The 12,224-nt window shown below is 45.4% G+C and overlaps 1 protein-coding gene across 3 annotated transcripts; it reads left to right on the forward strand.

Annotated features, from left to right (window-relative positions):
- The first annotated feature begins 352 nt into the window (after positions 1 to 352).
- Positions 353 to 9,498, forward strand: LOC309818507 (low affinity immunoglobulin gamma Fc region receptor III-A-like). Of its 3 annotated transcripts, none has more exons than XM_082648248.1 (6): positions 353 to 421; positions 855 to 954; positions 1,648 to 1,668; positions 2,216 to 2,473; positions 5,370 to 5,624; positions 7,335 to 9,498. In XM_082648248.1, the coding sequence occupies exons 2-6, from the start codon at positions 906 to 908 to the stop codon at positions 7,523 to 7,525; spliced, it is 774 nt and encodes a 257-aa protein (XP_082504374.1). In that variant the 5' UTR covers positions 353 to 421; positions 855 to 905; the 3' UTR covers positions 7,526 to 9,498. The 3 variants fall into 3 exon arrangements, with proteins under 3 accessions (XP_082504374.1, XP_082504375.1, XP_082504376.1); XM_082648249.1 differs by having other exon boundaries at positions 402 to 421; positions 863 to 954; XM_082648250.1 differs by lacking the exon at positions 353 to 421 and having other exon boundaries at positions 818 to 954; positions 2,219 to 2,473.
- The last annotated feature ends 2,726 nt before the right edge of the window (positions 9,499 to 12,224 follow it).

Below are 12,224 nucleotides of genomic sequence, written 5' to 3' on the forward strand. Positions count from 1 at the left end.
AAAAAGCAAGCGTGGAGACAAACACTCCAGCCTAAACTAGGCCAAGACCATCTGTCCTTCTTTTAAAAATTTGCATTTTACCTATCACTGTAAAATTAACACATACCACCCCAACACACTCAGCTGGAGGATTGCTCAGGAAAACCTGCAGAACGTTTCCCATTCTTCTGCTGTCCTCCTGTGCTCTCCCTCCTCTCCTTCCTGCCTAGCCCACCCTCTCGGCAGCTGGCAATTCCTCCCTCCATTTGAAGGCCACAGACAGGAAACGAGTCAACAAGAAAATAAAACCTCAAGGAAGGAAAACTGAAGTGAACGCCTTGCACCACATCATGTTGCAGAAAGCCATTTCAGTAGCAATGAACAACAGAGAGCGCTGAGGGATAGCCACCTTTCACCTCGGAGATCACAGAAAGCCCTGAAGGTACTCTTCCTGTTTTAGGTTTCCCAGATAAGCATCTGAAGTACTATATGACGGAGCCTGCATTTCCAATTTTAAAAGAAAATGTTGGTAGAGATAATATTGGGGTGAGGGACGCTTCTAATGATCTGATGATTTAAATGACTGCTTTCTGTAGGCAGGCCCTGGCTGGGTGGAGATGGGTCTGGGCCAAGCAGGAGAGTGAGAAGTTTTGAGGTAGAACAAGAGACCCCGTGAGGGAATGTCCTCCTTATTGAGTCTCATTCCCAGGGTCCTGTTGTCCTGTTCGTGTCACCGGGTGGATCCCAACCAGAGAGGTGGGGTTTCATTTGTCAGCGTTCAGATTCAGGAATCAAATGACGTTTCCAGAAGAGGAAACTGATGAGTAATAGGCTTGAGGGGTGGGGAGAAGGGCTGTTTATTTCTTCTCTTCAAGTCAACTAGGTCCCCTTAGGGCTCTGATATCTGTGGTGACTTGTCTACTCCAATGCACAACATGTGGCAGCTGCTACCACCAACGGCTCTGCTGTTTCTAGGTAAGTCAGAATCACCCTGCCTGGGAGTTGAGCTCAAGATGCCCTGGGTTCAGCAGACATCCCTTTTCGGGCAAGGGATGAGACCCCTACCAAGGGATAGGACCCCTTACCATGTCTATAGATCTAGATTTAGCTTCTAGGACTTCTAGGATTTAAGCTTCAAGCGTTAGAGATGTGGAGAATTGCTGGCCCTGATTTGGGCATAATCAGGAGGTGAAGGGGGACGTGAGGTCTCCGTTACTTCACCCCTCTGGGTCTCAGTTTGTCTATCTATAAACTGAAGAGTATGGACTAGATGGTCCTGAAGGTCTGTCTCTTCCATTCTCACATTCCAGTGCTCCTCTCTAAGTCTTTTAATTTCCTCCCTTTCCAGGGGACTTGGGGTGAGGTTGTTTCTATGGTTTGATTCAGGGATATTTGATCTGCACCCTTAATCTGGGAGTTCGAACGGGGACCACAGAGTAAGGGAATGGTGTTGCAAACAGGGGTTTGGGTGGACAAGGGAGTAGGAGGCACAGACATCGGAGACCAGAGGACAGGCAATGGGAGAGCTATCCACTATATTTATCTTGATTCTTGGGAACACAGGCCTCCCAGGGCAGAGGTGGGCAGGGGAGTTTAAACTCACTCCACACTCCAGTCACCCTGATCTCTGCTGCTACTCAATATCTGTTTCACTCTTTCTTCTTACAGTTTCAGCTGGCACGCAAGCTGGTGAGTTTGCTTCGTCGTCTTGGATGGGTCAAGTGAGGAATGCAAATGTGCAATAGCCACAGGGTATTAGGAAATGTTCTTTGCATAGGAAGTTGCTGATGTGGGGCTGGCAGGGGTAATTCCCCCAACACAGTAGGGCTTGGCCCTATGCTTCTCTGGCCAATTTTGCTCAAGATAAAGAGAGACCAAGAAGGAGGCCAGGGCTTCCCTGGTGGCGCAGTGGTTGAGAGTCCGCCTGCCGATGCAGGGGACACGGGTTCGTGCCCCGGTCCGGGAAGATCCCACGTGCCGCAGAGCGGCTGGGCCCGTGAGCCATGGCCGCTGAGCCTGCGCGTCCGGAGCCTGTGCTCCGCAACGGGAGAGGCCACAACAGTGAGAGGCAAAAAGAAGGAAGCCAAGCCTCCCCAAGCCAATATGCTCAGACTGAGTGCTATGCTGAGGCTGAGTTGCCAACTCTCGGTTCGCAATGGGTTTTGAGCCTCCCTGGGAATGCCAGTGTAGGGCTGGCTCATTTCCTGCCCTTATCTACATTCTCTTGACTCCTCAGCAGACCTCCCAAAGGCTGTGGTGCTCCTAGACCCTCAATGGGACCGGGTGCTCAAGGATGACCACGTGACTCTAAAGTGCCAGGGGGACTACCCTCTTGGAGACAATTCCACACAGTGGTGGCACAATGGGACTCTCATCCCAAACCAGGCCTCCAGCTACTTCATCACAGCTGCCAAAGTTGAGGATAGTGGAGACTACAAGTGTCAGACAGGCCTCTCCACACTCAGCGACCCGGTGCAGCTTAAAGTCTACATGGGTGAGTAGGTGAAGGGGAAAAGGGAAATCACCAATAAATGGTAAAACACGAGGCCCTGAAAGACTTGGGAAGCACCAGAAGATGATGTTCCTGGGGCTTAAAACTAAGATGAGATGATCTGTAGTCCTACTGAATTATATCAGATTGTAGTCCTAGCTATAAGTAGGCCTTAGGTAAAAAGTCAAAACCTGGGACTTCCCTGGTGGTGCAGTGGTTGGGAGTCCGCCTGCCGATGCAGGGGACACAGGTTCGTGCCCCGGTCGGGGAGGATCCCACATGCCGCGGAGCGGCTGGGCCCGTGAGCCATGGCTGCTGAGCCTGCGCGTCCGGAGCCTGTGCTCCACGACGGGAGAGGCCACAGCAGTGAGAGGCCCGCGTACCGCAAAAAAAAAAAAAAAAAAAAGTCAAAGCCTGGCATATACTACAGGGCTGCTGCACTGCACAGTTCCAGGAATCAATATTCACATAGAATACATACAGCATGAATGGTGTCATCTGAAGGTCAGGGCATGACACGGATGCTCAATAATAGTTATTGAATAAATTCATGAATCCATTTTAGGACCTCAGTCTCCTCACTCTCAGACACACAATGCCCTGAGCTACCCCACAAGCCATCCCTAATTCACCATAATCTCTCTCTCTCTCTTCCCATCAATGCCACACTCAAAATATACACTTCAGCATAAATTTGGCCGTGTGAAATCTCTCCTAATAGAGATATATGTACACATTCAGGCTGCATATTCATCATGGAATCAGTCTTTGTGTATTAACAGAATCCACTCATTAGATGCAAGTAGAAGAAGTATTTTGGAGGCAAGAGATCTCTCCTGGTGTCCCTGAAATCACACCACATAGCCCGGTACCTGCAGCGTCACCTTGTTAAGCCTGACTCTATTTTCATGGCTGCCCCATCTGTATATTGTATGTGAGTGGAACGAGTCTGGAGGGGAAGGAGGGCCTAATGAAGGTGGACCTGCAACAGAATTCCATGGAATCTGAAGCTGATTTTCTTGGCTTCTTTGCCTGATTGTGTCACTTAGCTGACATTGTTCTCAGTCTACAGAGTTACAAAGAGGAATGTCTATTATCTAGCTAGGTGAGAGATAGATGGCCACCTATGATCAAATAAAATGGGGAATTACCAACAGGAAGCAATAGACAAATCATATCTGGTAGTTATTAGCTTGTCTTAAACTTGGCTCTAGAAACTGACTTTAGAAGTCTAATCAGTGAGAACTGTTTTAAACTGTGACCAAGAGCATTAACTTCAGCAGGCAAACTCCTGATCATTCTTTAGGACCCATTTCACTTATCTCCTTCTCTGAGAAGCTTTCCTTACTTTCTTTGGGCAGAATTTCTTTGCTCCATTCTCTTTGGTCCTTCAGCCCTTTGTTCTTAGCCTGTTGTAGCACTTATCACACTGTATTGTAATTATTTCTATGTCTGGATCACAGGTTCTTTGATGTGTCTTAGTCATCTGGGTATCCCCAGTCTGCACAACATAGTAAGTGCTCAATAAAATATTAGTTTAACGAATGTACATATGGACATTCACTGAGTCCATGACAGCCAGAATGGAACAAGAATGTTCCCCCCCAAAGAAACCAGACCATACATATACATATAAGATTACATAGGTAACCCCTGTTAATATTTAAGTCCATGTTTTTTCTTTTTTTCTGAGCATACATACTTTTTGTATTGTCTTTTTAACTTAACATTGTCTGATGAATGTTTTCTCATGTCATTTTAAAATTTCTATGCAATATCATTTTTCGTTATTCAGACCAACTTCCTGACCACAATTTCAAGTTCTCTCTGTGTGTGTGGAGCCTGGTTACTTGGCAAGGCAGTTGTGAAAACAAGTATCTTGGTGACATAACATTCTCTCTCTCAGAGGCTGTGCTCAGTAATGAAGATGGCCTTGCTGAGACGCTGTGGCCCTTCAGGAACCACCAATTACCATCAGCACTACCACGCATGCTTTTGTTTCCCCTCCCTGACTTTTTTTTTTTTTTAAGATTTAACTTAATTTTTTTCTTTTTTGGCTGCACGCAGGCTTTCTCTAGTTGTGGCAAGCGGAGGCCACTCTTTGTTGCAGTGCACAGACTTCTCATTGCAATGGCTTCTCTCGTTGCAGAGCACAGGCTCTAGGCAAACGGGCTTCAGTCGTTGTGGCACCCGGGCTTCAGTAGTTGTGGCTTGCGGGCTCTAGAGCGTAGGCTCAGTAGTTGTGGCGCACGGGGTTAGTTGCTCCGTGGCATGTGGGGTCTTTCCGGACCAGGGATCAAACCCATGTCCCCTGCATTGGCAGGCGGATTGTTAACCACTGCGCCACCCGGGAAGTCCCCCCTCCCTGACTTTTATATTGAGGTCTCCCTCATGATTTCTGCAGCCACTCCTGTGGCCACTCAGTAAACTTCTTCCTGACTGTCTGCAACAGTCTTCCAATATTCCTACAACTGTCCATTCCTTCTGAAGTCTACCTTTCCTTTAATTGGGCAAATCATCATTTTCTAATACAATGTTTACTCTTTGATCTAGAACTTACAATGGCTCCTTATTACCTGCCATAGCAAATCCAAGTGTAGCCATTAAGGACACTGCAAATTGCTTCTCACCTGCCTCATCACTTAGACCCTATGCTCTAACCTTATGTTTTGACCATGTGTGTGTCTCTCCCTCTCCACCATTAGACAAAAGTTCTTGGTGTGACTTGAGCTCTCTTGCAGGGCCCAGTTGGCTTTTTCCCAAAGAAAGCTATGTAAGGATGGCTCCCAGTCTGGCTTTCCATCATCCCCCAGGATCTGGGTGGTGAGCATCCCCTTCACAAAAGCTTTGCACTGAATGCTGAGGCCTCCTGGGCCTGTGTTCTCTTTGTGTCTTTCAGGCTGGCTGTTGCTCCAGGCCTCTCGGTCGGTGGTCCAGGTGGGGGAGCCCATTCAGCTGAAGTGTCACAGTTGGAAGAAAACTACTGTACAAAAGGTTCAATTTTTCCAGAATGGCCGAGGCAAGCAGTTTTCTTATCAGAATTCTGACTTCTACATTCCAGAAGCAAAACTTGAACACAGTGGCTCCTACTTCTGCAGGGGGATTATCGGGAGTAAAAACGAGTCTTCAGAGGCTGTGAACATCACTGTTCAAGGTAAGAGATGTGCAGAGTGCATCTAAAGGGCCCAGCGTACCATGTGGGGGACTCTGCCTTCACACTGGGAAGATGAGTTGGGAGGAGATTGCTGACCGTTCCACAGACGTCTTTACAAGGGTCATTCACTCTGCAATGTGACAGCAGGTGCGGAAGTCACATTTCCTCCCCCATAAATATGCCTGTCCTTACCTCATTCTAACTATATCCATAATGTTATCTGTCTCTATCATGCTGGCCCATCATTACCTGTTCTCCTTTCCCCTCCAAGCCTCAAGTCATAGCCAAAAGCGAAGCTGGCAGTAGCGCCTCACTTTCTCACAGAAAGACCCATAACCTGTGTTCTGGTTCTGCTGCTAATTAACCGTGTAACTGTGGCCAGTTAGACTCTCTGAACCTCAGTTTCCATTTCTGTAACAAAGACATGCTGACCTTTATTGGGCATCTTTCAATGTGCTGGACACTGTGCTGAGTGCTTCTTCACATGCAACTAGTCTGATGATCATAGTAACCCCTCACAACAACATTAAGAGATCGGTAATATTGACTCTACAGATGAAGTAACTGAGGTGGAAAAAAGGGAGGGGGGTAATTAATGTGTCTCCAAGGGCACAGCAAAGATTCGAAGCCTGTATACTGAACCACCAGATAAAATGAAAGGATTGGACAGGCGCCAATGTCCTATGACAGAATTGTGAATTCCACTAAGTCACTTAGAAAACATCTCCAGTCTCTGTAGTACCATCCTCCAGGGTCAGAGATCCCCTGCCACCGTGCTCCTGGACTTCCTAATTTCACAAAACTTCCACCTGTAATCAGACTAAGACGTTTGTTGTAAGCAATTTACATGTAGTAAGACAGCAAGATAGCCACACATCTTCTGCGATTTTAACAAAACAATGCCATAATTTGTATAAAAAATAACTTCATCACAATTTAAATTGAAAATAAATACTCTCAAATAGAGAATGAGAAAGCAAATAATAAAGAAAATGGGGGCAAAATGCCAACAATTAGTAAATCTAGGTAAAGAATATATGAGAGTTATTTATACTTTACTGGTAACCTTTTTTTTAAGTTTGAAATTAAATCAAAATTAAGAGTTAAAAAAATTAAGACTAAAAATCCACTCTAATGTTACCAGTTTATAGACTACAGTGAGGAATGACTTTAAAATAACAATATTAAGGGCTAAGAGGTTGAGAACAAGCAAATTCTACCTCTTTCCATTTTGGGTTATTAGTTACTGAGCCGTGATAAAGAAATATTATCAGTTTTCTGACGGTAAGTAGCAGATTTCAATGGTTCACTTTTTTTTTTTTTTTTTTTTAGATTTCCTTTAGTGGGGTAAAAACAATGAGTATTATTTTGAGACACAAGAGAAAGTTACTGAATTAAGAAATAGTGTTCTCACACCAACTTAAACTTTGACTACTTTCAGAATTTCACACAAAACCCAGCTACAACCTACCTTGCTCAACGCTATGTCACATACCTCCATCAAACATGAAAACACTTTTGCTCAGGTAGCATTAAGATCCAGACTCAGTGGGAGGAAGCTATGGCTTTCCGCCAGACTCCCCCATGTTCCTTAGAATCTGTCTCTTAGCAGGTGTCAGAAAGACTTTCCACCGATGACCTCACTGTTTATTCCAAATTTCTGCCTTAACAAATGTCATTTTATTCTCATCCCTCTGCTTCTCCTATTAGGTCAAGAAAAGCCACCCACCAGCTCATCATTCTTTCCACCTTGGCACCAAATCACTTTCTTCCTGGTGATGGGACTCCTGTTTGCAGTGGACACGGGACTGTATTTTTCTGTGAAGAGAGCCCTTCGAAACTCAAAGGAGGACTGGAAGAATGGCAAAGTCACATGGACTCAGGGCCCTCAGGGCAAATGAGGGTAATAAAAGCAGCATCCCCATCCCATGGGGGTGATAAAAGAAGCATCTCTGAACCTCTTTCTAAATTCACAGCCCCACCATGCCCAACAGGCATCTCTGGGAGCAGCAGGAAAATTACACCTCAGACTCCAGGCTGAGGGTCCTTCACCCAACTCTGTTTTCTCTTGTCTCCTATGGAAAGGAAAGGACTGTGATCTTCAAGTGCCAACAGTGAAACCCCAGTGAGCAGCTGCATTACCAGGAATAGAAGTCTCAGAGCGACATGGATGCTTTCTCTATTCTAACCATTCCGTCCCAGCAAAGCAACAATACAGACTCTTGATGATTACCCTTAATGTATGAATGTTGTCCTTAAATAAATGGATATGTAAATAAGAGAATTCCTGGTTGAGAACCAGCTGGATAGTAGTCTGCATCTGTTGCTTCAGGGCTGGCTGCCTTCAAGGCACCCTAAAACTCCTTCTAGACAGACTGTGGGTATGTCTGGGGGGTCTAGGGGAGACAGCAGAACCATTGAAGGGGGTGGCTAAGAAAGAGCAGGGTAGTCCAGGAAAGACCAGAGAAGACCACCACCTGGGCTGTCTTCCTAGAATATGAGCCATGGTAGATAGAGGTAAAAGGAAATCACAGAGGTGACGTCGAATAGAGTTTTTCAGGGGAGCCCATGTCAGAATTGGGATGGTCTGCAAGTATACAATGATCAACCCTCTTAATGTCATGAGTAGGAAATGTTCCAGGAAGGGGTGTAGGGGTTGGAGGATTTAGAAAAGAAAGCACAGAATAAGGCCATTGGAAGGAGAGCAACATTGTTGTCCCAGATTAAGCCCAGTGAACAGAGATACTTCCGCATCCAAACAGAGAAAGCATGAGAAGAAGTCAACCACAACTGCACAGGAAGGAATGGGTAGGAGGTGAGAATGCTTTTACTGGGCACAATAGTGAGAATTAGAGAGCAGTGGCAGGGACTATAAAACCAGCTTTTCCGTTTTAGTATCTAATTCAGATATAGCTTTGATCACATCATTCTTTAAACAAATATTGGATAACCAATATTAAATGTACTGAACTCTACTGAGTTAAATTACGAAACTTTGAAATCCCTCAGCATGTCAGTAACAATGGAGTAGAGGTGGAGAAGGCAATCACTGCTTATCACAGTGATAAGCTATCTCTCTTTGTGTTTCAGAAGTTTTAAATAGAACCATTTCTTGATTTCAGTAAGGCATTTTACAAGATCCTGCTTCTACTGTCAGGCAGAAGATGGAAACGCCATGGTAATAAAACAAGAATGAAAAAAATCCTTTTTTCCTCCCAGTGTCCAAAATTCTATCAATTCTATCCTGAAACGGAGCAGGACCCTATGGTCCTTGTCCCGCATGTCCTCTGCCTGCCTTTTGTCTGTGGAAAACCTTTAGCCAAAGAATAAGTGTAATCAGAGAAGTGAGAAAATGCAGAAACAAAGGGAAACAGTCAAAGGAGACCAAATTATAATAGTTTAGTCATTAAGCGTAGTCAAGGACCTTTAGTTCCTTCTCAAAGGCTATAGATAATATTCTGAGCCATTTCCTGTGAGTTGTCTTATAGTTACTGAAACCCGACCCGGTGGAAAGAGTTAACTACATGATGTCCAGATTGTAGCCATGACAAAATTCCACAATTTTGGAATTGTGGAATTCCAAGAATTGGAACTGCCACAAGAATTGGAACTGCCACAATTCCAAGAATTGGCCTCAAGGAAATGGGAACAAACTGACCCTCAAACTGAAGACGAACCGTACTTAAAACAATCAAGATGATGCTGCTTAGACCACCCATGACCAATTTCAAGATGACTGTCAGAGCTGACTGTGCTGTTTCTGCATGTAGCCCCCTCCCGCAGCCTATAAAATCTCTTGCCCACTGATTGTCAGTGAGGGAAGTCGACCTTTGGACAGGGTCCACCCCTCCCCCCAGGTTGCTGACATCCAAAATAAAGCAAACTTTCTTTTCCACCAGCCTTGCCTCTTTACTAGCTTTTGAGCGGCGAGCAGCCCGACCCCACTTTCGGTTACATAGGGATTAGTTTGGGTTGATGAGGAACCCCTCTCGTCTCAGCAACCATCTCACCACAACTCATATGAAGTAGTCAGCTTGCTAATTCACCAAATCTTGTTGGGACAACGGGGCAAAGGGAAAATTTCATAGGTGGTATTGGATAGGAGGATGAATGAGAATTAGAGGTAGTTTTAGAGCATGGTGCAGGAAAGAGCTAGGAAGGAGGTGGGGCCTGGGCAGAGGTATCTGGACAGCCTAATTGTGTCAATTATGAGCTTTATGCCAAGACAATTCAAGCTTGGTATAGGAATATTAGATGAGATTCAGACATCAGACAAGGGCATTTGGAAATGCTGAACATTCAGCTCACATTTATTTAGTATTTACCATGTGCCAAGCTTGAGTTTAGGTGCTGAAGATACCGAGATGAACGACCCAGGGTCATTCCCTGGAGGAGCTTTCATTCTTAGTGAGAAAAAAAAAAAACACGTAAATAAAGAGAGAATGGGGCTTCCCTGGTGGTGCAGTGGTTGAGAGTCCGCCTGCCGATGCAGGGGACACGGCTTTGTGCCCCGGTCCAGGAAGATACCACATGCCGCGGAGCGTCTAGGCCTGTGAGCCATGGCCGCTGACCCTGCGCATCCGGAGCCTGTGCTCTGCAACGGGAGAGACCACAACAGTGAGAGGCCCGCGTACCGCAAAAAAAAAAAAAAAAAAGAGAGAATGAAGAAAGGGCTGCAGAAAAGAGGCTTAATGTTTGGTGTTGTGGTGATGGATGACTAGGAGTTTGCCAGGCAAAAAGGAGAAGCACTGAAGGCCCATATGGGCAAAGATTCAAAAGCCAGAGAAGGGGGTCAAGAAAGTAGTTTGGTTCTGTTCAAGTCTAAAGAGTCAGTGAAGGAGAGGAGAGAGTTCAGGGGCCAGATTATGAAAGGCACTGCCTTCCAAGCTAAGGAGGTTGTAGTCTACCCTGCAGGCCATTGAGGGATTTTAAACAGGTCTTTTCTAAAGAAGCCTCTCTGGCAGCTACCTGGAGGCTGGAAAGGAGAGGACAGCTGAAGACAGGAAACTGCCTAGGCGGCTAGGTAGTTATTGCAGTAACCAAAGGGATAAGTATTGAGGAAGTAAATGTCAGCAGGCTGAAGAGGAAGACGGTTATTCAGATATTAAGAAGGTAGATTCTCCGAAAATTGGAAACCAGCAGGACGTAGCATGACTAAGGGCCCAGGGTCTGGAAACGCCCATTTCACAAGTTAGGAAATACAAGTACAAAGGCAAGGCAGGCAGATGTTGGGTAAAAGATTTCAGTTTGGGATTACAAATACTCACTTCCTCTGGCTGGTAAGTATTTTTAAAGCATCAGTTTCATGATGCAATTTTAGTAGAACCTTACTTGAGCAAGTAAAAATTGTACTGTTAGTTGCAACCTTAATCACGTAGACTCGAAACTTTTAGCAGAACACGTGGAAGGGTGGACAGAACCCGAGTGGAGTGACACTGACAAGTCCCGGGATTCAAAACGGCAGAGGTTTCATTTCTGGGTGGACTCGAACCACCAAACTTTAACAGTTAACAGCCAAACGCAGTAACCCATTGCGCCACAGAGACAGACAGCAAACTTTAGTTTACTGACAAATAACCCCGTAGTGTTCTCCGTGTCTTCAAAGTACTCTGGTTGAGGCTGCCATAGGAACCGGTGGAGCCATCACGTCCCAGCGCACCAGGACACTTAGTAGCCCCGAGAGAAACGGGTCTTTTCCCCTAGGACCTGCGCTAGCACCTGCTAAGATCTGGGACAGAACTCACTTTCTACCCGGAAGATGCTAAGAAAACGAGAGCAGCCGAGAACGAATGAACGAAGGGTCTTTGGGGAATCCAAAATGAATGCTCTCTGTGGGTTCACGAGTTCACTTGGTTTTGCTCTGAGAAGTATATCAATATACTTTTTTGCTAACCTAGACAATTGATGCATTCATGTGTACGTGCGCGAGTGTTAACTTATAATAAGCTTATGATTGTGAAATTTTAAAATACTGTATCACATGTCCCATCATGTCCGGCAAAATGTTATATCTAAGTAAGGAAGCGTAACATAACAAAATTAATCTTCAACCCCAGCTGTTTTGAAAGGTTTCTACTAGCATATTAGGCACCCAGACAGGACACAGGATTTATAAATGCCTGTAATTTAAGGACTTTCACTCTGACATAATCCATATCCAACTGCCCGAGGCCCTTTTTCCAAAATAATCAACCTAGGGATCCTGGTCAGTGCTGGGCCTAATAAGTTTCTCCTCTTGTCTACAGCTTAGAGAGAAGTTCCTCTCTTTGTTCTCTTCGTAACAGCCACAGGCTTCGTCAATCACATCACCTCCACCCCAGGCATACCCAACCCAGCTACCACACCGGTTCCTGGCCGCACCCAAGCACACGTAAGCAGCCATTTTCTCTGTTGCCCAAGCCCCAGGGCGCCTCTGAACCCTCCACATAGAACCTTCTTCTTCCTTCTGCACCGCCATCCTCTTAATTAGTGGGTTCCAGTTTAGGTGCAGGTCAAAGTTTTCAATGTTTCCAGTGAAATGAGAATACACACAAATATAGAGATGTATGTGCATAAATATATATGTGTGTGTGTGTGTGTGTGTATCTCAGATAAGTTTGC

This window comes from Grampus griseus (assembly GCF_964374135.1).
Source record: "Grampus griseus genome assembly, chromosome: 1".
NCBI lineage: Eukaryota > Metazoa > Chordata > Mammalia > Artiodactyla > Delphinidae > Grampus > Grampus griseus.